The sequence below is a fragment of the Eumetopias jubatus genome, unplaced genomic scaffold, assembly GCF_037043125.1.
Source record: "Eumetopias jubatus isolate StellerSeaLion01/CBP00866 unplaced genomic scaffold, mEumJub1_p1.0 scaffold_15, whole genome shotgun sequence".
Taxonomy (NCBI): Eukaryota; Metazoa; Chordata; class Mammalia; order Carnivora; family Otariidae; genus Eumetopias; species Eumetopias jubatus.
In genome coordinates this window covers 74,404,197-74,429,943 of record NW_028274821.1, presented here as the reverse complement: position 1 = coordinate 74,429,943, position 25,747 = coordinate 74,404,197, and the positions used below count along the sequence as shown (strand labels likewise).

Here is a 25,747-nt window from a genome sequence, read left to right as displayed (position 1 = left end):
TTACAGAGGGCAAGCTGCGGCCCAGGGAGGGGCAGCAGCTCGCGCAGGGCCTCACTGCCAGTCAGCTGTGTCCTTTTCCTTTTGTCAAATTGCCATTTTGTTTTGGAACCGTTTTCCTGCTTCTCACTTGAATGCTCCTTTTTACTTGTTTTTCTAAACTCTTGGTTCTCCCTGCCTTTGCTTTCCTTTCCTGTTTACTCGTCCCTTCGCTCTTTTCTCTGTGCACACAGGTGTGTTTGGGTGAGAGTATTACTTGTCATGCTTCTAATAGGCCTTTCCACGTAAGGCCCTGAGATAAATAGAGCTTTTGAGTGACCTTTCACTCTGCTTGTCCTTTCGGGAGAGAGGGACCAGCCATCCCACTGCCTCCCCTCCAGTGACCTTCAGCCCTTCCCGTGGTGTTAGCTGCTGCGAGGCCTTTGTGAGGGGCCCTGGCTCTGATATTTGTGAACTCTGGAGCTGCAGACAGACACGAAGCTCTCTGGGTGCTGTGGGAGCTCAGGCCCCGTTAGGCCATGTGCGTCAGGACAGTGACTAAAACTTTTATTCTCTTTGGGGCAGATGAAAACCCCTCTTCTATCTGGAACTTCTAGCTGCCGTTGTCCTCTGTGTTTAACAGGTAAAATCCTAAGGCTACTGAATAGCAAAAGTAAGTATCTTAGAGCGCACTTGAAAGGTCTCATACTGTTAAAAAACTACTCAGACACTTCCTGAAGCAGTAAGGAGGACTTTATTCAAGGCTATTGCAGTAGGAGAGAAAGATTGGGCTCCACTCCAAATACAATAAGGGCAGATGGGGGATTCGTAGCTAAGGAGCGGAGTGAGGGGTCGGTGCTGGAAAATTACTCAGAGAAGACCTCACGGGTGGGAGGGATTCTTGCTAAACTGACCTAGTAGCATTCTTGCTAATGACTGGCCAAGGACTGGGGTACCAGAGATCGAGGATGAAGAACTTGTTCAGATATCAGGGGGAGGGGTGCTCTCTAAACGGACGTAGCAGGATTCTTGCTAAATCTAGGCCGGGCAGGCCACAGATAGGATGTGAGGCCAAGGTCAGGGGCTCAGAGGAGCCTGACTAAAGTTTGGTCAAAGAGAGTCTTTGCCGGTGGACTCTCAGATACTCATTCATAACCTCTTTCCTTTTATCTTATATATACTTTTTTTAAAAGATTTTATTTATTTATTTGACAGATAGAGCCAGAGAGCACAGGTGGAGGGAAGGGCAGAGGCAGAGAGAGAGGGAGAGAGAGAAGCAGGCTCCCCGCTGAGCAGGGGAGCCCCGAAGCGGGGCTCGACCCCAGGTCCCTGGGATCATGACCTGAGCCAAAGGCAGATGCTTACCCATCTGAGCCACCCAGGCGCCCCTTTTATATACACTTTTAATTTGCTTTATTTCCTTCTTGTTTAGCAGAGCCAAAATACTAGATTTTAAATGGAAGCTAGCAAACCAGTAAAGGCTTTGAAACACTTAAATCTGCAGGGGCATAGGGAATAGCCTAAGAAGGGACAAGTGACAGTAAGAAAGGAGACAACTGTAAAGGCACATCAGGTACAATAGCATAAGAGGAGTAATGGGAGAAGCAGCATAACAGCGTAGAAGAGACGGTCCAGCCCCATAAATACTTGGCTATCCAAAAGTCAAGACTGTTCACCAGAAGAGCAACTGTTCACTGCCTTTCTTATCATCTCATTTCTCCTCATTTGTACGGGAGCCCATCAGTTCAGGTGACAAGGATGTGGTATTTGTCACTTGTTTACCGTTCGTTTTATTGATCATCCTCTTAATCATCACCCTTAACCACACAGAGTATCATTAGAGGGTTCTCCAGGGAGTCATTGTGGTTTCATCAGATGTTACTTGAGAGCATAGAGCTTCTGTGAGGCCAGGTCAGGGCACCATTTGCAGTACGTGGAGCACGCAGAAAACTGATGTGTGGCCGTGTTTTGTTAGCTCTGTTCTTCCAAGAACCCCCAGAGCAGTCACTCTCAGGTAGCTGAGCTTTCCATCATACTTCCACGGGTAGTCAGGACCATTAGGGAGAAACTACAGACTCAGACGTTGATTGCTGTTGAAGGCATTCAATTTAATTTTAAAATATCCTTTTATGAAGAAAAATACATGTGTATCCTAGAAAAGGTAGAAAATGGCAGGAATACCATTTCTCATGTATCAGATTGGTAACATTGAACAGGGGACTGTGGCTCTGTCACAGCACCATTCTTGATAGCTGCATATGGGATACGTGTATCATAATTTGCTTAAGCCCGTTTTCCAGCATTTTATTTTTCCATTCTTTTGCACCTGTAAACAATCTGCATCGAATATCTTGTAGCAAAATTTTTGTTAAGTTTGCCCAGTGCTTCCTAAGGACAGATTTCCCTGCTTCCTAAGGACAGATTTCTGCAAGGGAATTCCTGGGTCAGAGACTTGGCACGTATTGAAGGCTTGATTTTGGCTTAATGCAGGTTGAGGGTGCCTTAGCTCCCTTCCTACCAGTTCAGTCAGCATAGAGTGTGTGAGGCTGGGTCATCACTTGGAGACAAGGGACACCCATGTTTGAAGTGGCGTCATACTTTGTTACTGTTCAGGCCAAGGTGACAGAAGAGTTAGCAGCTGCCACCGCTCAAGTCTCTCGTCTGCAGCTGAAAGTGACTGCTCACCAAAAGAAAGAAACAGAGCTGCAGATGGAGCTGACAGGAAGCTTAAAGGAGACAGACCTCCTTAGGGGCCAGCTCGCCAAACTGCAGGCAGAGTTCTCAGGTACGTCCTTGGAGGGGCTGGGACGTTCACCATTTAAACCTAAGGAATTAAACTGAGAGGCACCTGGGTGGCTCATTCAGTAGAGCATGTGACTCTTGATCTCAGGGTTATGAGTTCAGGCCCAACGTTGAGGGGTAGAATTTACTTAATTAAAAAAAAAAAAGACCAGGGCGCCTGGGTGGCTCAGTTGGTTAAGCGTCTGCCTTCAGCTCAGGTCATGATCCTGGAGTCCTGGGATTAAGCTCCATGTCGGCTCTGCTCAGGAGGGCATCTGCTTCTCCCTCTGCCCTCCCCTACCCCCTGCTCGTGCCTGCTCTCACACTTTCTGTCTCTCTCTCTCTCAAATAAATAAATAAAAATTAAAAAACAGTTAAACTCTGTCCTTCCTTCAAATCCATTTGGCTTGGAGCCCTTGAAGTTTTTGAAGGTCTGAGGCAAAAATGAAAGTAGACTGGTATAAACCTACACCATTGCTTAACATAAAGGACTACTAAAGAACTGACTGTTCATCTGAAGTTGATTAGTGACCACTTTCCCACTTTGCTTGGCAAGTGTTGTCCTCAGTGTCTTTGGTACTTGTGTTTGGCTCATGGGCCTGGAAGAGTTTAATGTCTTCCTCTAACTCATGACTCAGTGGAAGTTTAAGAAAGAAGTACTTCCTGAGGCGGCTGCCTCCTTCCTAGAGGGTGGATTCCAACCCTTCAGCCTGGCACTCGAGGCCCCTCCAGCTTGGCTTACTTCCTCTTCTGTTGCTCAGTTCATCTCGGCTCTGGACATACTAGCCAGCCTGCTGCAGCTTCAGCCCATCCTGTGGTTCTCGTCTTGCTTTTTATCCATGCTCTTCTCTGGACTTGGTGTGTCTACTGTCACCAATATTTGCCTCCAATTCTCCAAAATCTCTTTCAGAAACTTTCCTGTTTTTTTTCTAGAACGTTTGATCTCCTTTAGAATCCTTTATCTCTGAGTACATTATTATGACCATTATCAGAGTTAACCTCAAATCAGCAGTATTTATATGTCTGTATTCCCTTCTAGAATACAAGCCTCTGGAGGCCAAGGATGGTGTCTTGCTCATCTTTTGCAAAGTCCTTTTTTTCCAAGTTAGCATTTGTTCAGTACCTGGCATAAAGGTGCTGCTCAAGACACAGGGACTCGAATAGAAGAGTTGTGAAGACCAGCATGTTGATGCATGCACTTTGGTGTGTAGAAACAAATGTGGAAGGCACAGATGGGACCAGGGGGCGGGGTGTAGCTGGGGCAGCAGCAGAATTGGGAAGAAGCTAAGTTTGCTTGCCTGAAAAGAGCTAAAAACACTGATGTAAGTCGGTAGAGTGATACCTTGAGGATAAACCCCTTCCCTTTTAGAGCATCACCTGGGTTCACCTGAGGGATAGGCTTAGATTCAAATGCTGTACAGGTATCTTTTTGCTTCTCTGGTGCCCTATACCTCAAAAGCACCATAAGGGTCTCAGAAGTTTTCTGTACAAACTTCATTTTAATGCGTTACTTTTTTTTTTTTCTCAGATTTCATTTATTTGACACAGAGACACAGCAAGATAGGGAACACAAGCAGGGGGAGTGGGAGAGGGAGAAGCAGGCTTCCCGCAGAGCAGGGAGCCCGATGCGGGTCTCTGTCGCAGGACCCTGGGACCATGACCTGAGACGCTTAACGACTGAGCCACCCAGGCGCCCCAGTGTGTTACATTTTTAAGAAATATTGAGTAGCTTTATTTGAGCTTTTTTTTTTTTTTGGTGTTTTAAAAGGAAACTCTTGGTAGAATGTCCCAGCTACCAAGAAGGATGGGAGTATTTTACCAAGGCGGTGAGACAGGGCCTGGACTAACGCTAAATAAAGATCTGTTCAGTGTGTTGAGGCAGTGGCTGAAATGGGATTGTGGCAGTGATACATTTTGAAAGTGGCTTTGGACGGCTTAAAACGTTTCTTTTTCATTTTGTGTGTGGAGAAGGGGACAACACACATACAGACACGAACATGGGTTGGTAGGGGAGTTGGTTCATGACCTCATCAGCCTTTCTCTGGTCAGGGAGGTGGTACTGAAGGGAGTGAGGGGAAGGCGTGTACGTGGTCGAGTCAGGAGACCATAGGGTGCAGCCTGGGAGGAGCGGCCAGGATGCCAGGTGCCCCTGCAGCTCTCGTTCTGCAACCAGTCTCTCTGCTGTTTTATCCCAGAGCTCCAGGAAACCTCAGAGCAAGCTCAGTCCAAATTCAAAAATGAAAAGCAAAGCCGGAGACAACTAGAGCTCAAGGTGATATCCCTGGAGGACGAGCTGGCTGATCTTCGAGATGAGAAGGAATCTCTGGAAAAGGTAGATTCTACACCCAGAGTTTCTCTGTTGGACCCAAGTGGCCAGGATTAGTTGTTGAATAAACATTTTTGCTTTCCTTTTAAAAATTACAGTAGCAGGTGCTCATTGTAACAAATACAAATAATACAGAAAAGTATGAAATAAAAAATAAAATTTATCTTTTTTCCTCTCTAATCTCAAGCATTAGAGATAACAACTATAAATAATGTATGATTATCCATGCAATTTGTTCTTTGTATAAAACATATGTACACACATACTTGTGCATACATGTATGTATACTGATCATTCTATGATAGGATAGTGTTTAATGCTTTTTCTTTTTTTTTCATCATGGACATTGTACTAATAAGAATGAGAACTTTCTGGGATGCCTGGCTGGCTCAGTTGGTAAAGCGTGTGACTCTTGATCTCGGGGTTGTGAGTTCAAATCCCACGTTGGGTGTACAGATTGCTTAAAACTAAAATCTTAAAAAAAAAAAGAGTGAAAACTTTCTCATTCCTTTTAACTACAGCATAGTAGTCTAGTGTATTGTGAGGTTATATCATAACTTACTTAACTATTTACCTACTGATGGGTATTTATATTTCTGTTTTTTCACAATTTCAAGCATTGCTGCTGTGGACATCCTTGTACTATATAACTATTTTTTGCAAATTCATTTGAGCATTTCCATAAAATGAATTGCATGAATTAGAATTGCTAGATCACTTTTTAAGGTCTTTTGTCCTCTTTCCTATCGTAATATTAGTTTGATTTATAAACATTACTGTGTATTAATCCTTTGTCGCTCATAGATGTTACAAATATCACTTAGTATTTATAGTATCTTTTGTCGTGTTAAAATTTTAAGGTCAGCCTAAACTATCCCCATAGAACAAAGTGGGAATATTTCTGTCTTTCTGTTCTGGAATAGTTTAAATATGAAAAGAGCAAACTTTCTGAGATTTCTATAAAACTCTCTAGTAAAGCTTTGGTGGCCTAGTGCCTTTTTAGGGGATAAATCTTGGTCTACATTTTCAGTTTCTTCTATGACTTTGTCAGGGTTTTTTTTTAAACCTAATTCCTTCTGATTTGGGGGGACTGTTTTCAGTTTTTCATTGTAAGAGAAAGCAGTACAGTGACCATCCATGTACCACAGTCTTTGTGAACATGATTTATTGCTTCCTTAAGATAAATGATAATTTGTGCAATTTCTGGATGTATTTTGAACATCCTTTCACAGTACTGCTAAATTGCCATCCAAAGAGAGAACACTCATTTATTTTCCTACTAGCAGGTATGAAAATGTCCACTTCCCTGTGCCCTTACCACTGTTAAGATGTTCCCTATCTCTTAATAGAGTGGTAGATAAAGAACTTCTTTTCCTTCTTGTCACAATTTTTGTCACTCAGTATCCAAGAATATTAAATATAGAAGAAAAATTAAACATTGAATTGTTTCCAGGAAGACCCAGGTCAAAAACTACCACCACTGTCACCATCTTCTGCATTTATCCTCTGTGAAACAGCTAGAGCTGATGATGGTTCTCTTATTCCCAAGAACCTCTCTGAAAGGAAAAAGAAGTCCGCTCAAGAGCGCTGTCAGGCTGAGGAGGAGATCGATGAAATCCGCAAGTCCTACCAGGAGGAATTGGACAAGCTTCGGCAGCTCTTGAAAAAGGCTCGGGTGTCCACAGACCAAGCAGCTGCAGAGCAGGTAACAGGAAACTGAAGCATTTTGGAAATGCGTCTTCAGGCCTGTTACCGTCCTTGAAGAGAAGGGATTTATTTAGGTAATCAGGCAGGGAGACCAGGGACAGTGACAGGACACACCTGGGTCTCTAGTTCATTTGACAGAGACTTTCTTCCTCGTAAGTTCATAAATTCATATTTGTGTGTCGACTGTTGAGTGAATTGGTGCCCTCAGTTTAGTCTCCTCTGGGGATTTTGACAAAACTGTTTCGTCTGAACCTGTGAAGTTTAGGGCCCAGACTCCGAAAAGATTACAGTATGGCTCTATCCTCTAGCGACCTGTCTAAACAGTCACCCATTTCTCTGGTTGGAGTAGCTTTTAGAATCCTGACCACCAATGACATCTACGTATCTATATTAAAAAAGTACATTTACTTTCAAAGTAATCAAGATCTTTCAAATAGTTGTGTCCCTATTAAATCTAGGCTGTTAGCTTATTCTTTTTGCCTTAGGAAAGATGGGCTTCCCTAGATGCGACTGTGCCCCCTGCCCCCATATGGTGATCGTGTTCTCTTGGCAGCTGTCTCTGGTGCAGGCTGAGCTGCAGACCCAGTGGGAAGCAAAGTGTGAGCAGCTGCTGGCCTCCGCCAGGGGTGAGCACCAACAGCAGTACCAGGAGGTTTGTGCGCAGAGAGATGCCAACCAGCAGAAGCTGCTCCACCTTCAGGAAAAGGTAGGCATTTCCCCAGGCGAGACAGCTTAGGCGGCCCAGTTAATTTGAGGCAAACGGGTTGGGTCTTGTAAATCCTTCTGAACCGAAAAGGTGTTAATAGCTTGAAAGCCAAAACACACTTGTTCAGCTCTCCAATTTATCGGTAATCTTTCACATACTGATTTCGGGAAGACAGGTCTGTGACCTAGAAAAGGAAAAAGCGACACTAGTGTTCCAGAACGTATTTAATTCCGTTATTTGATCATTTATGAAGCAAATATTTATTGAGTGATAGTCCAGATACTGTGTTAGGGAAAGGACTGCCCTTAAGCATCTTACAGTCCAGAAAGGGAGCAGGAGAGAAACAAAGATAAGCATGAAGTGTCGTGAGACCCAAAAGAGGAAGTGCCTGAGGGAGCAGAGCCAAGAAGGACCAGTAGTGTTGATGAGGTGAAGTGAGGTGCCCAAGGCAGCAGAATGCCCCGGGCAGAGGCATGGAGGTGGGGTGGGGCCTGCATCTGGTGGGTCACTGGCATGAAAGTGACAGAGATGGAAGATGGTTTAGGGTTATGGTATGACAGCCCCCCTATCTGGAGGTGATTTTCTTTCCTTACAGTATCTAGTTAAAAATCTTTGACTCAGAGATGATGAAGGCAGTCTTACAGGTGCTTCTAATGGCCGGTTTTCATATGTCTGTGTCATTGGACTTATATCCCCCCTTTTTCCATCATGCTCTTGAACCTGATAAGGAATAAGGCAAGTGACCTTGGTGGGGAAGAGGAGGTGAAGTTGAGACTGAGGGATGAGGAAAAAGAATGCCCTGAGTCGGCAGGCCTGGGGTGTGTGGGGGCGTATGGACACCAGCAGACCTACTTGAGGTTAACACTGGATGCTTAGGATGGTTCTCGACCTCCCGGTGTCCTGACTTTCACCTGGCAGTCCAGGCTCCCAAGGCCACAGCCCCAGTCTGTTGTTTTGCAGTGTCTAGCCCTCCAGGCCCAAGTCACGGCCCTGACAGAGCAAAATGAACAGCACGCCCAGGACCTGGAGACCAAGCCCCACGTGTCTGGAGTTGCGGCTGCTGCCGTTGACCCCTCAGAAAAGGTGAGTGGGCATTTCGAAGACACATCCCAGGTCATATCAAGGGATTGAATGTGCCTATCAGGCCTTCAGGAAGAATGTGGCCAATTTGTTGTGTTGGCAGCTTTTCTTCTGACTTTAGTGATACACCACTTGACTGGCTTCAGTAAAAATGAACTCTTTGGAGCCTATCACTTTGGTGAGAAACCCCAGAGGGCCCTGTCCTGGGGTTTTGACAGATAAGGGAAATGTCTCTAAATCAGCACAATGAGGAGCCTGCCCAGCATCTGCTAGCACCAGTCCTCATAGCCCGCGGCAGCTCGCATGGTGGCCTCAGCACGAGGAGGCATCGATAAACATGGGCCGCAGCTTGCCAGTCCTTGATAACCCTTCCAAAGAATGCTGTTCCTTATTTAATTTTGCCCTCTCCACAGTGACAGCCTTCGGCCTCTCAGTTCAGGACCAGCTGTGGCGCGTACTACGGTACCCAGAGGGCTTCCTTTCAGCCCTCCCAACCCCTCTCTGGCATTTACCTGCATCACTTAAATCACTTGATTTTGGCAGCATAGATTTTGTTTTGCTCTCCTCGCGTCTTCACGCAGGTCAAGAAGATCATGAACCAGGTGTTCCAGTCGTTGCGGGGAGAGTTTGAGCTGGAGGAATCTTACGGCGGCAGGGCCGTTCTGGGGACCATCATGAACACCATCAAGGTAGGGCCGGCCGGTGACTTTTGCACTGAAGTGGGAATCTTGTGGCTTAAGGGCCTTTTGAGGGATCATAAATCTAAAAGGTATTCAAGACTGTTCCTCAAGAACCAGGAAAAGTGGCATGATTTTTATCTGGAAAGATGAGGGCAGCCTCGGGCTAGAGGAAGAAGCTGGCATTCGACCTGCACGAGCAGCTGTGCTGTCAGGGAGCGAAGAAGTAGGAGTGTCTGCTGTTTTCCTGTCAGTGAGCATCTCCTCCTCTTGGCTTTTGAACAGATGGTGACTCTTCAGCTGTTAAATCAGCCCGAGCAAGACAAGGGACAGAGCAGCAATGAAGAAGAGGAGGAGGAAGAGGACGAAGAGAAGCCCCAGACACCCTCCTGGGAGCGCTCGGTCTCGGCCAGTTCTGGGCCGCCCCCAGCGCCCCTGGGTAGGGAGTCGCAGCAGTCCCCCGTGGTGTCAGCGGAGCAGGCAGTCCAGGAGGCTGTCCCCCTGCCCCCTCAGGCCCTCTCTGCTCCCCAGGATGAGGTACAGGGAAGGGAAGGGGAGCCCGCAGAAGCAGAGGCGCGCTCAGAGATAAAAGGTGATTCTCTCGCACCCGAACTGGCTTGTGTCCCCTCCCGGCGACCTCTGGGGCCCCCAACTTCAATTCCCCCTGAGCCTCCGGGCCCTGTGCTTGTGGACTCTGAGTGCGAGGAGACGCTTGCTGCTAGCCCATTGGAAAATGCCTACGTCGGGGAGCCAGAAGGCTCCACAAGACTATCCCTGACTTCACATTCCATGAAAGAGGACCCACTAGCCTTGGGGCCTGAAAGTCTAGGAGAAGAGCCTCAGCCTCCAGAGCTCAAGAAAGATGAGAATGTCCCTAACTCCACTGCTCCCTTTAAGGAGCTAGAAAACACAGAGGCAAGTTCACTAACTGTCGGAGCAGCAAGTGGGTCCAGCCACTCTTCTCAGCATGCCAGGTACGTCTTCCTGAGCAGTTTCCAGGACAAGGCAGCTGTATGTGGAGGTTGTGGCTGGTGTTTCCAGGGCTGGTAACTCATCCTCAGAGAAGGACTGTCTGATTCACTTACTCACTCATGTATTTGTTCAATAATGCCTACTATGTAAGAGGCTCTGTGGTCAGCACTGCAGTAGGTGGTAGGCAAGGCAGATTTGGTTCTTAAGGAGCTTGCAGTCTAGTGGGGAAGACAAACAAGTATTTATGTATTATAAAAGTATGCTTTAAAAAAGTGCTTAAAAAAAGAAATTCTCTATTCGTATAATAGAAAATAAAGGGGGAGTTACTCTACTTTAAAGATAGAATGGTTAGGGAAGGATTCTTAGAAGGTAATGTTTAAACTGGTACCTAAAGGATGGAAAGGAGCCTTCAATGCCAAGATTGGGAGGAAGAGATTGTAGAAAGCAGGCACAGCACATGCAAAGGCCCTGTGGTAGGAGAGGACACGAAAGTCAAGGAACTAAGGAGGGCACAGTAAGTAGGAGAATGGTGTTAATCTGAGATTGGAGAATGAAGTAGGGACAAGGCACGTGAGATTTTCTGTCACTCTTAGAAGTTTGGATTTTAGCTACCGTGAAAAGCTATTAAAGGGATTTAAGCAAAAAAGTGACATGGCCTGATGTATTAGTTTATGAAGATCATTCTGGCTGTAGGTCATGGAGGGAGTCAAGAGTGCTAGAGGCCAGTTTAGAGGCGGGAGGAATCCCTGGGCGATTAGCACAGCTGTTGGATTCTTTCTCCAGAGCTTGTGGGCCCTGTGGCCTAGAACAGGAACAGAAATAACACCATTTTCTTTTTTTTTTTTAAGATTTTATTTATTTATTTGACAGAAAGAGAGGACAGAAGTAGGCTCCCCGCTGAGCAGGGAGCCCAATGCGGGGCTCAATCCCAGGACCCTGGGACCATGACCTGAGCCGAAGGCAGCCGCTAAACCGACTGAGCACCCAGGCGCCCCAACAACACCATTTTCTATGACTTGATTTTCTTGATTTTTCCTTCAGTCTCTCAGGGGATGAAGAAGATGAACTATTTAAAGGAGCAACTCTGAAAGTTTCAAGGCCCAAAGCACAGCCTGAGGAGGAGGATGAAGATGAGGTGGTAAGGAAATCCCAGGCACTGCCCAGTCCTCACACCACCACCCAGGGGCCCTTCCCCACTGGCTCTGAGGAGAGGAGTGGAGTCTGTGGGTGGCCCACGCCCTGGGCTCCGTGTGCAGCGCCCTGTGGGAGCAGGCGTAGGGCTGGGAGGGGGCAGCTCTGTAAGCACAGTGGGGATGGGCAGATACCACTTCATTCCTGAAAAAGGATCACGATCTGTGTCCATGCAGGAATGATTTCTACTTTCAGTGAAGGAAGTTGGACTGCTTAGTCCTGCATTAGAATGCTAAGGCCTCAGATTGCCTCAGATCTGGTCAGAGATTATGTCTCTTTTATAATCAGAAGGGACTTTGAAGTTCTTGTCTTGTATCCTTATTCATAGACAAACTGAGGCTCAGAAAGATGATTTACCTACAGCCACAGAGGGAGCTAGTGGCAGAGCTAGGACCGAAGAAACCCCAGGCTTCTTCTAAGACTGCCTGTTTCTGGGCCTTTCCGCGTCCTCAGCCTGCTTTCCAAGCTACTGCCTTGTTTTGTCCTCACGACACCCCGTACCGATAGCATGACCCCGCTCTCCAAAGCTCCAAAGTGACGGCCGGAGGGCGGCTTGCTCACAGAGCCTGGATCAGAGCCCCGATCCTCGCGTCTGTTGTCCCCACGTGCGGAGTTAGGCTGTCCCTAGGACATCTGACTGCTCTGACGGGAATGTCACCAGAGTGAAACGTGGGTGGAGAACACAGATCAGCTTCAAGCTCAGCCTGTCCCAAGGACAGAACTGTGAGGTGATTGGGGGCACATTTTTCTCCCCTCATGTGTCAGCCAGAGTGGGTTTTGCTTTTGCCAAAACCTTGGGGAAATGGCTGTGGCCGAGCGAGAAGCCGGCTTGCGTGTACCGACGCCCTCGCCTCCTGCCTGCGCTCCTCTGCGGGGAGGGGCACCATCTCCTCCCGTTGGCCTTTCTTCCCAAGAAGTAAGTTTTCATTCAGGAGTTCTGAATATGAATTCTGCGCTTAGAAATAAAAACAAAAAGCCAATCGAGTATCCCAGGTGGCTGCCCTAAATATAGTTGGAATGTTCAGTTAGCAGTATATTATTGGTATTAATATGAATACTACCAAGTTAATTTCTGTTTCTGGGATACTCTGAAAACTTCACAGACATTCTCATTTAACACTCTATTGACCCAGTGAAGATTTTATCCTGTTTTATAGAAGAGAGGACTGAGGCTCAGCAAGATTAAGTACTATGCTCAAGGTTATAATGCTGGTGAATGCAGAGCCAGAACTGTAGCTGGAATAAAACAGAAGCACTGAGCCACCCTTTAATTCACTGCTGTCAGAGTTTAAAGATCATTTAGTTGAGGCCCAGAGAGAGGTACAAGGTCCGTACCAGGGACCCCTGACCGTATCATGCTGCCTTCTGTTTGGCCAGACCCTGGGCCAGAGTAGCTCAGAACGGGAAGCTCCGTGTGTGCCTTTCTCCAGCGTCAATCCCTGCTACCCCTGCGGGACCTGTTCCCACCAATCTAGAAGAAAAAGGCCAGGAGCTCAAGTCAAGAAAAGTGGGGGAGGGTTTCCTCCGTGGCCTGTTAATCTCCCTTTTCCTACTACCTGGGTGGAGGGAGCGAGGGAAGGGCCAGTGAGCTCAGAGGTGTTGGGGGCTGTGGCCCTGTGCTCCTGGGCTTTCATCATCTCTTGGATTCGCCACTGGCTAATGTGGCCAAGCCTCTGAACTCAGCCCTCTTACATGGTGGGGGCACGTCCAGAACCAGACAGGCCACCGTAGGCCACGACGTTTCTTCAGATGGAGCTGTATTCTTCCCAGCCTCCCTTCTTGCATCTTCTCTCTCCCCTCAGGGCTGCTCTGCTTCTCTCTTTCTTCCTCCCACTTGCATCTCTGCCCCATCGACCCTTCTTTTCCCACACGAAATGTGTAAGTCACTGCATGAGAAGAAACCTGTCAAATCAATACATGTGTTTCACAAATAAATGACAAAATTAGCCAGTGTTGGTCTTCTTGTCTGTGTGTTGGAAGACTGCCTCCCTTCTCTGCTTGTTTCAGCTTTATCTGGAAGCCCAGCAAACTTATCTGGAAGCTGGCCGCAGGCTTAGTCCTTTCAGTAAAACCCTAACCAACACCCTCCTTCCCAACCTGGAGCCGGGGAACAGGTGTCGGTTCGCTACACCTCACACAGGCGGGAGGGCTGTCTAGTGCAGGGCCAGGTGAGGACTGACTGCTCTTTCCTGTTTTGTCAGAGCATGAAGGGACGGCCGCCCCCAGCACCCCTTTTTGGAGATGATGATGATGATGATGACATTGACTGGCTGGGATGAAGACCCAGGAAACTGGTGCGAAGGTTTTCTCTACCGACCCTTCCCTAAGCATGATTTTGCACAGCCAGCCCTGTGTCTAGACAAGCCGCAGGGTGAGGTGAAGGTGAGCATTCTGAGGACAGCAGTGCGCATACCTGAGTTAGCCAACTTCTGAGCGCCCCGCCCGGCTGGTCCGAGAGGAGTGTGAGCCTGTCTTCACAATGTTGGGGTCCCGCCTCAGAGTTCCCTTGGGAGGAAGGGCTGGTGGGTTGCCTGCAGCCAGTCACCTACAAGAATCCTGCCCTCTTCCAAGCTTTTTATTCTCTTCAGTAACTCAGACTGATCTGCCTCCCGATGCTCAATTGTGCACCAGCAACGGGACCTGTCGTCTCGGGGGAGGTCTTCCCGGTGGAACCTAGGGTGGACTACACAGTCCAAACCCTGGTTCAGTTAACAGCCTTGCCTGCAGTCCTGGGACATGTATCTTTTCTCTGCCTTAAATCTGATACAAGAGGTCAATGAATATTTGAAATTAACAAAACTAAAATAAATGCAATGAAACCTGTCTCAAGCTTTTGGGGAGAAATGGAATTTGGCTCTAAGGGTGGCTGTGCTCCTCTCTGGGACTCTCAGGGTAGGAGTTGGAACAGACCAGGGTTGGTTCACATGCACGAAAGCACTGTGATATACTCCCTTTGCACCTAACCCTGGAACTCAGGCTTTCAAGAAAGTCACCACTCTGCTGTCCCAGCTCATCCTAGCCACATCCTAGCTTGGGGCACATGGTTATCTGAGAACTGGTCATACTGTCCGCTTGCTCTGGCACATTTGATCCTACACCCTAGGAAGCCCTGCATAGAAGGTGGGAGGGTCCCTACCTTGCATTGTTGGGCATCGTGGCACCTGACTGATTCTTCAGTTTGAGAGCAGCTTCCATTCCCTCTGGACTCGGGGCCAGGACGAATGCAGAGAAGAGTAGTGAGAAAATATCTGTGGTCATTTTATTTATTTCAGGATTTTCCAAAGACCATGCAACCAGTCTTGAAAAAGAATAATTTTAATAAAAGTGTTCTCTGGTTTAAAATGTTTATAAGAGCGGGTCCTGAATTCCGGTGGCCTGACCCCATCCTTTGTGAAGACAGATCCTTTGTGAGCCTGTGTGCCGTAAATAGGGCTGGGAGGCAGTAAGAGCCACTGTTTACTAAACTTTGTTGTTGAGCACTTTACACAGACTGTCTCATCTCCAGCAGCCCTTTGCATAAGACACTTAACCCATTTTATAGAGAGACCAAGGCTTAGAGAGTTAAATTAACTTGCCCAAGATTACACAGCTAGGAAGCAGGAGAACGAGAATTCAAATCCTGGCCAGCCTATTTGTCCACCATGTGACATCCATCACTGGGCTGGGGGAAGAGGGGCAGTGGTGCTTGTCAAAATCCAGGCTCCTGGGCCTCAGGCCGGATCTCCTGAAAGAGAATCTCAGCCCTGTTGGGGTAAAACACACAGCATGGGCTTTTCAGCCCCCACTGTCTGCGTTCACAGCCTCGTGGCACTGGGTGCCGTGTGGCCTTGGCCAGTTACCCTGTGAGCCTCATGCTCATCTGCGCTGATGAACAGACTCGGGGCAGGCTGCCTGGTGCTGCAGCCCAGCTCTGCCGCTCCTGAGCTGGGTGACTTTATTTAACTTCTCTATGCCTCAGCTTCCTTTTGTCTAAAACAAGGACAAAGAGTTTGTACCTGGTTGTGAGGGTTAAATAAGTTCATATTGTGAAGTGCTTAGAACACCGCCTGGCACATAAAAAGCACGAGATAGGTGTTAAATTTAAAAAAAAACTTCGGGTAGAAAAAGTACCACCTTTTGTGACTTGGCCGTGAAGAATGTTGAAACGCTTAGTCTAACCAGCTTCTTTAGAGCGCACACATTTTTTTTTAATTTTTTATTGTTATGTTAATCACCATATATTACATAATTTGTTTTGGTGTACTGTTCCATGATTCATTGTTTGTTCATAACACCCAGTGCTCCATGCAGAATGTGCCCTCCTCAATACCCATCACCAGGCTAACCCATCCCCCCACCCTCCTCCCCTCCAGAAACCTCAGTTTGTTTTTCAGAGTCCATCATCTCTCCTGGTTCGTCTCCCCCTCTGACTTACTCCCCTTCATTCTTCCTCTCCTGCTCTCTTCTTTTTTTCTTAAAATATGTTGCGTTATTTGTTTCAGAAGTACAGATCTGTGATTCAACAGTCTTACACAATTCACAGGAGCGCACACCTTTTTTTAAAAGCCCTCACCACATGTATTACCACTGTATCAAACCAGAGAGGTTGCCGATCACCCATGGAAGTGCTCATGTCAGCAGTGCCCCAGGGGAGGGAGCCTTAGCTGATCAGGATGTATAACTGGGTACGTGAGGCTCCAGCAACAAGAATGTGCTAGAGAAACCTCACCCCCCTCGTGCCACGGAGCAGCCTTCCAATTTGCTGCTTCGGTGGGGAGGTTGCACTGGTCAGTACTGAAGGGGTCACCTACTTTCTGTTACAGTTCTCACTGCAAATTAAAAAGTGGTTTTGATGTATTTTTGCTGCCACCCTCAGGGAGAGAAGGTGCCTTGCAGTCCACGTGGCAGCTAGTTGTTTTTCTCACAGCGGGCGGCACCCAGTCGGGACTCGGTGTGTGAATGTGAGAACGACTCCCAGCGAGGCTAGGCTGTGGGGTGTCTGCCTCAGGGCACAGTGTTTCAGGGCTGGCTACCCTGAGCACGGAGTTGTCTTCCTAGCAGATGGACAGACTCCGGCCTTGGACCGCCCTACGGCCAGCACTACCAGCTGCATTTGCCCCCTCAGCTCCTGCAGTGGCTACAAGGGTGGCATGTGCTTGCTGTTTGAGCAGAAACACAAGAATGGTCACAGATTGTTTAAAAATAATATTTATTAAAACGCCTATTTCTTTTTTAATTCCCAAAGCTTAAGACCGTCTTTCATCTAGCCCGTGAGGTACTTGAGCATAGACAGTCCAGTATCCAGCCGTGATGTTCCCTCCCTGGGTCTCGTGTTTGCTTCTCTGTCAAGTGAACCATCTGAAGAGTCCCATCTAACTCTACGGGTAATGCTTTGGTTTGACTGCTTACTGCGTCCTCAGTCGGCACTCCCCGTGGCTTACCCAGTATTTTCAGTGAATGAACCGTGTCTCCCCACCAGATGAGATGGGTGAGCAGTAGGTAAGAACTAGAGAATACGAAATACTGGATATCCAACAATTCTCTGTTCTGCATAAAAGGAGGAGCAGGATAAAAGGGAGCACTGGGGTCCTGAAAAGCACCCCAGGCCCCTCTAGACTGCCTTCCTCTGCAGGCAGTGCTGTCTGATGGGAGCAGCTCACCATCCAGAGGATAGGTCAGGGGCCTTGAGAACAGTCCCGCCCCTCGGCCTTGAATCTGCCGTCATGCCCCACAAGAAAGAGAAACAGTTCCCAGCAGACGCAGCTATCCAGCAGGAATCCGATGAAGTCATTTTGCTAAAAATTCTGTATTCATGTGCAAAATTGCGAACCAGGGGTCCACTGGGAAAAATGAAAAATCTTAGTTTGTCACCGTGATCCACAGAACAGACCATCTTTATGTGTCCCAGAGGCAGAAAGGTGAGAAAAAGGAGCCAGCTCGGTCTCCGTCCCTCAAAGACAGAAGAGGTCGGGAACTCTGAAGGTGCTCCTCTCTATAAGGCACAAATCACGAGGGCAGAAGGTATGCAGCTTTCGTGCTCTTTGTCACCCAGAACCCATCTCCCCGTCTTGAAGATCTTTGGAAATTCTTAATTTTGAGTCAGAGATAAGTCATCATGGGCTCAACAACCCTGCCCCCAGGTTCTGGTCTCTCCATTCTCCCTCAGGTCACAGCAGCTTTACTAAGGCACAAAAAGCTCATGTCCAGGCCCAGTGCAGGCTGGCTGAGGACAGAGGTAGCTGCAGGGGCCTCTGAACTCCAGGCAGCAAGTGCTGGCTTCAGCAGGACGTCTCCAGGAGCTGGGAGTGAGGGGAGCCAAACAGCCATCAGAAGAAACAGGAGACACGGGCTGGAAGTTCAATGTCTGCAAGAGGGGGCCCCAGGTCTCTCCAGCCCCCAGTGCCTGCATAGCCCTCACCAGCTAAACCATGCTGAGAAGCGGGTAGGCTAGATAGTAGCCCACAGCAGAGCCGAGGATCACGCCAAAGAAGATCCACGTGTTATACGACATGACAGCCAGCATCATGAAGTAGCCTATGACCACCTGAATGACATGGATTAGAGACTGGCCAAAGTGACAGAAAAACCACCTAGATGAAAAGGAGAGTCAAGTTAATGGTGGTAATGAGCTGGTGTCATGAATTAGAGCAGCTGAGTTACAGGACCAGCTTATTTATAATTTGTGTGCTTGACCCAGAAGAGATTTCTTTCTAAAGAGATATATGAGAAACCGTTGATAGGGGACAGGGCCTGTATAAGGAGCCTTGGGCAATCATGTCTCTACTATATTCAGCTCTGAGCTTCCTGGCATCCAAGGCAAAAAGGGAAAATGAGATATGTATTCTGTCATGTCTGATAAAGGATAATACAAAATCATCAGTAAGGCACGTATGTTTTTCTTTCTGAATCTGCTGTGGGAGGCAGTATTACAATGGAAAGATCAGCTCCTAGCTCTGCCACTTACTGTGGCTTAGCACAAATATCTTAACCTCTCTGAACTTAAATTTCCTCATCAGTAAAGGAGGAATAAGGATACCTCCCTTGCAGGCTGGTTGTGAACAGCAGAAACACCCGCGTAAGGAGCAGGCAGGCTCGGGAAGCACAGCTGGAGCTGGAGAGAGGGCAGATGTGGGACCCCACGCGGCTGCCTTACCAGACTGGGGTGGGAGGGGGGGAAGAGGGAGCGCCCCTGCCAAGATTGGTCCACTGCTGACAAGCAATCCTTACTATTTGTGTAGGGACAGCTGCAGATTCCATCCTGGGTTTGGAAGCCTTAGTGACCTAGGAAAGGCTGCTGAGATTTGGAGGAGGACTGGGTGGACACTCCTGTTGCGGGACTGAGGCCTGCATCAGAGTTCTGAAGATCTGAGCCTCCCGAGTGGCTCTTTGTAGGGCTCTGGCCTAGGCACCAGGAGACCTGGGCTCTAGCTCACCTCACTACTTACTCACTGTAAGCACTTTGGCAAGTCCTGGTCCTTCCTTGGGCCTCAGTTTGCTTTCTGTGAAGTGGGGCCAATGCCCTCTGGGCCCCGCCTCTCTCTCAGGGTCAATGTGAGCACGTTGCCCTTCCCCACACACTGTGCCTGTTACCTGAGGCGGGTTCTGCTGACCGAGGGTGAGTCTGAGCTGGAAGAATCCTGGTCTGTCTCCTCAGTGAGCTGGCTGGTGGGGATGGACATGCCCACTGTGGCCTGGTAGAGCAGCTTGGCTTTGCCAACCTTGATGCTTTCATACAACACGGCCAGGAGCAGGACCACCAGCACTGAAAGGGCCATGCCTGTCAAACAAAGCTGAGTTGCAGAGACCTGGCCAAGTAAGCACTGATCCCCTTCTGGCAGCTTCCCTCAGGACCCGGGAAGGTGGCAGCAGAGCGCCTCCACCAGTCCCTCTGAATCCATTCCATCTCCCTCTCTCTTCTTCCCCACCCTCCTTGGGCTCAGAACTTCACTGTCTCTTTCCCTTTCCGGCTCTTGGGATGGATGGCCTATTTTGGGGTATGGCTTTGAGATCAGGAAGAGAAACCAGGTCTGGAAGAGCCAGGGGCCGAGGCTGAAGAGGTCACACACCACTGCCCCCAGCGGCTCCCCCCGACCCAGGCGGCACAAGTCTCTGTCATGACTTCTTGTTAAGGAAAGGGCATGTACAGCAAGGTCCTGAGTAGGAGTATGTATAGGCAAAGTCTGGAAGGAGGGAGATCCTGCAAAGGAGTCATAATTACCTCAGCAGACTAGGATATAAAAGATTTTTATTTTCTTCTCACCTAATTTTCCAAAGTTTCTACTGTGTATATGCTTTTATAATAGTGGAAAACACCACTAAGTTATTGTACAGAAAACATGAAGTGCTTAGGAGAGCTGCTGTAAAATTAGCAGCTAATTGCTACTTCTGTTTTACAAGACAAGGAGGGCTACTAAATGGGCCAGCTATAGTTATTTTATTGGGCTCCCAGGAGGAAATCATCTACAAAAGATAGAAGGTGATATTTTAAAATATAAAATGACATGTAATTACATGCACGTGGTATGAATTCAACTGGGACCAAAGGACATACAGTGAAAGGTAAGTCTTCTTCCCAGCCCAGTCCCTAAAACCCCAGTCCTCTCCCCAGAACCTTTTCCTATACAGCTCTCCAGGGATACCCTGTGCCTGTGGGCCTTGACCTGTGCATGTTCTTCCGCATCTGACGTCATCCAAGTACACCTCGTACAGAGGTTCCCCTCCGTTCACACAGATCTGCCTTATTTCTGAGGCTTCACAGTATCTGTGATACAGTCTGTTGTCCAAGGATGGCCACCCGTCCCACATGTTCTTCTTAGAGTGTCAACACCCCTGCCATCAAGTGGTGGAGTCCATGTCCCCTCCCCTTTAGGCTGAGAAGACCTTTGTGACTTCCTCACCGCGCAAGGTGCAAGTGAGGCTCTGTGACTTCCAAGGCTAGGTCTTAAAAATCCCGTGTACTTCCACCTTGTTCTCTTGACACACTCACTCCTGGAACCCAGCTGCCCTGCCACAGGGGAAGCCCGGGCCACAGGAGACGCCACACGTAGTTATTCAGCTGGTAACTCCCGCCCCCCGCCCCCCACCCCCGTGACAACCAGCAGCAGCCAGGAGACACAAGCGTGGGGAAGCCTTCAGGAGGACTCCAGTTCCAGCCACTGTCTGATTGCACCTGCATGAGAGGCTGTGAGTGGGGACTGCTTAGCTGAGCCCAGTCAACTCGGAACCTCGAGAAGGAATACTACAATGACTGGGCTTACAGGGGTGGTAGGGGGTGGTAACCCGCTGTAGGGATGACCGAGCTTTATTTCATCAGCATCTGCAGGGCTGGGCACTTGGGCCATTTTTCCGTCCACTTTTAAGATAGTTATTTAAGTTGAAAAAGAACTATATCATGAATTTGGGCCCAGCTCTGCCTTTTCAAGTCAAAGCAACACCATTCTCTTGCAAACTGGTGTCTCATTTGAGGTCTAGCCGGTAGCAGCTGTTCTGGGCTTCTGAGCTGGTGCTGTATATGGCAGGAGGTAGGTGCTAGGAGGCCACAAGAGGCATTGATCTAGTTCTGGCTCACTACTTACCCTCTATGTGACCCTCTTCCCCTCTTTGGGCTTCAGTTCCTTCTCGTGTCATAGAGGCAAAAACTGTATACTGGCCTCTCTCTGGGCCTTGTGACGATCAGTGAGATATAGAGCCTTTTGTGATGTGAAAGGCAGTGCTTGGAATTATAAATGCATAGTTCCTGCTCAGTGTTTATGTAAGAGGAGTCAGGCTCACTTAAATGTCCCCAGAGTCCAACAGTGAAGGGAACCCAGGCTCTCCACTTCCCAGAGCTACAAGGCTTTCCAAGCTATAAGCCTAGGCTTCCCAATTCTTACCTGCAGGACTGTGGACACTCCAGAAATCAAACAGAAGCACCACCTCATTGGAGAAGATGAAATGCATCTGAAAGAGAAGGGAATTTGCATTTCAGGGGGCTTAAGGCAGTAAAAGTCATGGTCCCTAATGCTCTCCAGCAGCCACCCCTAAAGGCCTAGAGGAACGAGGTCACTGGTCTTAAGTGCTGGAAGGGCCACTGGTGGTCATCAGGACCAACTGAGGCCAGACAGGGTAGGGACTTACCCAAGGTCCCACAGTGGGTCAGCAGCAGAGCTATAATTGAGCTGGCCCTATTCGAGATGGACGTGAGGTATGGGGGTACCACACAGGTCAGTGTTCTCAGGTCATGCTGAGATGTCCCCTCTGTGCCCTCCAAACCCAATGGGGAAGGACTAGACTGAGAACTGACTGCCTCTCTTTCCCCGGGGTCCTAGTCATTCTGCCCTGGCCATGTGTATCATGGAGGGGCCAGGGGCAGCTGTCTCCACTCTACTCCACATCTGTGCGCTCACTCATTAAACATTTGCTGACCCCCTTCTGTGCCCAGCATTCTGGACAAAGGTTAACGTCTCTGCCCTTGATGAGCTCCCAGCCTTACAGAAAGAACAAAGGTAGATGCACTGACCGTGCCGCACCCAGCTGAATGCCCTTCTCAAAGAGCGCCTTGCCCGGCCTGTGTTTGGGGTGGCATCAATGGCTTTTTGTGCATTATCTCATTTCACAACCGTCTTCTATGTGACAGGGACAATTAGGCCCATCACAGAGAAAGGAAAACTGGGGAAACTAGGCTCAGAAGGGTCATTTGCTGAAGGTCACAGAGCTAGTAAGTTGGCAGAGCTGGGATTCAAAGCCGGGTCGAGCTGGAGGCCAAAGCGCTGTGCATTCCAGGATACCATGCTGCCTCTTGCTCACCAAGGAAAGACAAGAAGAGGAAGAGAGCCGGGTAGCAATCCTCAATACCCACACCAGGCTTAATGACTGTGTTTGGCAAGATTAAAGCCGGAGGGATCAACGTTAGTTCACCGTCTCAGGGAAAGGAAGGTCTCCTCCCATCACTGGGTAAGTAGAACCTTGGTCAGCAGCAGCAACTCTTCTCCAGCTAAGGAGATCCTGGGCGAGCGGGATCAGGTGATAGAAGCCTTTGCCTTCTAAGACAGGTATTAGAATCCCCAAGTGTCAGAGCTAGAGTGTCCTTAGGAATTTTTTTTTATTGTGATATAATTGACATATAACTTTATATTAATTTCGAGTATACAACAGGATTCGATATTTGTATATATTGTGAAATGATCACCAGTTAATACTGGTTAATATCCATCATCACACAAAGTCACAAAGTTTTTTCTTGTGATGAGAACTTTTAAGACCTACTCTCTCAGCAACTCTCAAACATACAATACAGTAGTATTAACTATAGTCACCAGGGCAGCACATCCCCAGGACACATTAGTTTTCTCAGAGGCTTTTGGTCCCCTGGCTTTCAGCTTTTTTCTTTTTCTTTTTTTCCTTGGCCAGGGATCACCAGCAAATAAAATCTTCCTTGTAACTCCACCATATAAAACCAGGGCTCTGAGTGAAGAGGGGAGAGCAGTCCAAACTCCGCTGGAACTCAGTGTGAAAAACACTGGTCTAGTCCAACTTGGCCCCTCTCTAACCCCATCTCATTCCCAGATGGGGAAAATGAGTCCCAACAGGAGAGGGATTTGCCCAAGATCTCATAAGAAAATGGAAACCTAGGCAGTCATTTAAAAATCATGTGGAAGAATTCTAAAATAAAAATAGATTCTTACTCCCCCAATGTGAGGGGGGGGTGTACTTGTTTAACGTAAAAGCTGAAACAGTACCAAAAAGAAAGCAGAAATCATTTTGAGTCCTACTATCCAGAAACATCCCTTGTTAAGATTTCAAAAAGCCTTTTTTTTTTTTTTTTAACATATAATGTATTATTTGTTTCAGAGGTACAGGTCTGATGGACAGGGGAAAGCAAGCACAAATCATCCTGTGAAACTCCGCTGACACTGGAGTTATGCTCATTCAGCTTCAGCAGAAGCCTCGAGCACCATCTCTGCAGTGGGGAAGGTGGCGGGTGTTGCACCATGCCCCTTCTCTGAGTTCACCTAATAAAGCAGTTGGCATGACTGGAATGTCCCCAACGGCTAGTTAATCAGAGAAGTTCCCTAACTGGCTTCCTTCTGTCATCCTTGGGCCTGGGCCAGCTGTCTCGGGGACCTCAAAACAGCTTCTGCTGTAGACTTGAACACCCACAAAGCAATCCAAGTAATTCAGCTGAGAAACACTGACTTTGGTTTTGCTAGGGGTGCAGATGCTGGAGATAGAGAGACAGATGAGACAAGTCTTCGGCCCTCGAGGAGTTAACCGTTTGCTGGGGGGAGAGGGAAGGGAACATTACAACAGGGTGAATGTGGTGAGTGAGAAGGAGGCACAGGGAAGGAAGCCCCCGGGGAGACACCTAACCCGGCCAGGAAGGCAGATGGCTAGGACATCTTCCCAAGCAGGAGGATCAGGAGGTGGCCAGAGGAAGACGGACAGTCTAGTATGTTCCAAGCTGGAAGTGCCCAGACAGTAGTTCTACCTGACCGGGGAGCGAGGAGTCCAGGAAGGATAAAGGCTCACCTACCCTTGCCTTTTTGCTGGAGAAAAAGATTCAAATCAGCACACCCTGACTTGGGGTGCCCTTTTCAATGAAAGGGCCCTGTGGTCAGATACGTAAGAGGCAGCGCCCTACTCTTGTTTCCTCACTTAGGCAGAATCTCAGCCTCCAGCCCCTGAGTCTACCTTATCCTCGCCTTCTTCAGGGCCCCACCCTGGGCAGGGAGGAGCTGCGGTGAAGAAGAGAGCAATCGGGGACTTGTTTTCTTCTTTATGTTCGAATCTAAGGTTACTTACACTTTGAGAAGAGCTCTCTCTTTTATAAACCCAAGAGTTCTGGGGGAGGTTAAGGGCCCTGTCCTGCAATGCCTGGCTCAGGAACTTCTCACAGGCTCTTCCCATCTGTTTCCCCTTTTAGAGGGCTAGCAGCAGGTGGGGGTGGCCGTTTGACTAAATGACCAGTATTGGCTTCCGGTATCTTAAATTCTATGATATTCACGGAATGAAGAAAATTATGATTTCTTCAAAGACCAAAGAGTCTTGCAAGCTATCATTCTCTCCACCCAGATGAATTCTGCCTAAAAAACCAGTTTGTCTGAAATGCTACTTCCTACCCAAATGTAGGGAGGATGGAAAGCAGCTGGACCTGGGGTGCTCTTCCCCGCCCCCCCCCCCCCGAGATTCAGACCACCAGCTCGCCAGGACAGGGAGCCGGCCCTCGGTGTGTGAAGTGCACGGGGACTTCCCTCCTGATGGGGGCCTCTCGGAATCTCCCCCAAGTCCCTGCGCCCGGGACAGGGGACCTCCGGTCAAGACTGTCTTCACCCACCGCGCCCCCGCTGCTCTTCGGGCCGGACTAACTCCCAGCAGGAGGCACGAATAAGAGAAAACCCCACAGCTAAGCCACCGCCGGCTCCGCCTCCCGCGTCCCCTCAACCCTGCTCCCGTCCACCCTCTCCGCGTGGCCGCTGACGGTGGCGCCGGGACTACCGCTGCCAGTCGCTCGGGACTCCTCGCTCCGAGGCCGTCTCGCCGCCGCCGCCGCCGCCGCCGCCGCCGCCGCCGCCGCCGCCGCCGCCGCCGCCGCCGCCGCCGCCGCCGCCGCCGCCGCCGCCGCCGCCGCAGCAATCGCGATCCGGGCCGCGAGGTCACATGGTCGGGGCGAGGCGGGCGCGCGGGCGCCCGGGAGTTGTAGTCCCCGCGTGTGGCCTCAGGCGGCCTGTGGCGCACCCACCCCTACCCAGCCAGCGGCGCGCCAGCGCGAGTCGCAAGCACAGCGCGGGCGACCACCTGCGCTCCGTTTGGCCCCTTACCTTGTTTTGCACTTGACTTGTCTTTGCAACTATCATTACAGTTTGTTGCTCTCCTAACAAACCCAGCGAAGATTAACATGTTGAGTGAAAAATTGTCAAGTCCATTCTATGGACAAATAGCAATAAATTAGGAGTAAATTAAATTATGCCCCCGGGCTTTAGTGTAGCCATTCTTTTTCTATCTTTCCCAGTCTGATAAGCAAAAAGCAACACACAGTTTTAATTTTAACTTGTATTTCTTTGATTGCGAGGGTGGTAAACTTTTTTCTTACTGGTATCTTGGTTAGTGTGTTGTCTCTCCATTTCACCCATCCAGTTTTGGTGGCTGGAGGGGGAGACTTTTCTGGTGGATGAGTGACCTTTAACAGTATTTCATTTTTAAATATACTTAGGAACACTTTGCCAGTCCCCCTGTGGGAAAGGGGAATCCTCAGGGAAACCTTACCAGAAACAGTAGTAGGGGACTTGAGCCTGGAGTATGACCTCAGTTCAAATCCTGAGTCAGCCAAGTACTGGCGATGGGACCTCAGGCAAATGGTTTTACGTTTCTGAGCCT

The 25,747-nt window shown here is 48.7% G+C and overlaps 2 protein-coding genes across 4 annotated transcripts in view; one reads left to right on the top strand and one right to left on the bottom strand.

Annotated features, from left to right (window-relative positions):
- The window catches only part of FKBP15 (FKBP prolyl isomerase family member 15), a 66,863-nt gene extending 43,456 nt beyond the window's left edge, over positions 1-23,407 (top strand). The window contains exons 20-30 of one of the 2 annotated variants that reach the window (XR_003610045.2): positions 2,590-2,761; positions 4,953-5,089; positions 6,633-6,788; positions 7,344-7,496; positions 8,457-8,579; positions 9,158-9,265; positions 9,539-10,227; positions 11,267-11,363; positions 13,618-13,798; positions 16,641-22,327; positions 23,225-23,407. Coding sequence is in view for 1 of the 2 variants with exons in the window: in XM_028107695.2 (XP_027963496.2) it covers positions 2,590-2,761; positions 4,953-5,089; positions 6,633-6,788; positions 7,344-7,496; positions 8,457-8,579; positions 9,158-9,265; positions 9,539-10,227; positions 11,267-11,363; positions 13,618-13,695 (1,713 nt within the window). In the remaining variant the exon portion in view is untranslated. Of the gene's footprint in view, positions 1-2,589; positions 2,762-4,952; positions 5,090-6,632; positions 6,789-7,343; positions 7,497-8,456; positions 8,580-9,157; positions 9,266-9,538; positions 10,228-11,266; positions 11,364-13,617; positions 14,240-16,640; positions 22,328-23,224 lie in introns of those variants that run through there. The other variant, XM_028107695.2, reaches the window with a different exon arrangement.
- Positions 16,588-24,944, bottom strand: SLC31A2 (solute carrier family 31 member 2). 2 transcript variants are annotated; one of them, XM_028107696.2, is made up of 4 exons: positions 24,869-24,944; positions 21,268-21,334; positions 18,986-19,172; positions 16,588-17,985 (listed from the first exon to the last, which is right to left on the bottom strand). In XM_028107696.2, exons 2-4 carry the CDS (start codon positions 21,332-21,334, stop codon positions 17,817-17,819), a joined length of 423 nt encoding a protein of 140 aa, XP_027963497.1. In that variant the 5' UTR covers positions 24,869-24,944; the 3' UTR covers positions 16,588-17,816. The 2 variants fall into 2 exon arrangements, with proteins under 2 accessions (XP_027963497.1, XP_087874873.1); XM_088018747.1 differs by lacking the exon at positions 24,869-24,944 and adding an exon at positions 21,894-24,539.
- Between the last annotated feature and the right edge of the window lie 803 nt (positions 24,945-25,747).

What these genes read in the sequence shown, in the direction of transcription:
- SLC31A2 (XM_028107696.2), bottom strand. Translation starts at nt 21,334, where the DNA reads ATGCATTTCATCTTCTCCAATGAGGTGGTGCTTCTGTTTGATTTCTGG. An exon ending in GAGTGTCCACAGTCCTGCAG is followed by an intron (nt 19,173 to 21,267) that starts GTAAGAATTGGG and finishes TTTGTTTGACAG; the next exon opens with GCATGGCCCTTTCAGTGCTG. An exon ending in GTCAGCAGAACCCGCCTCAG is followed by an intron (nt 17,986 to 18,985) that starts GTAACAGGCACA and finishes CTTTTCATCTAG; the next exon opens with GTGGTTTTTCTGTCACTTTG.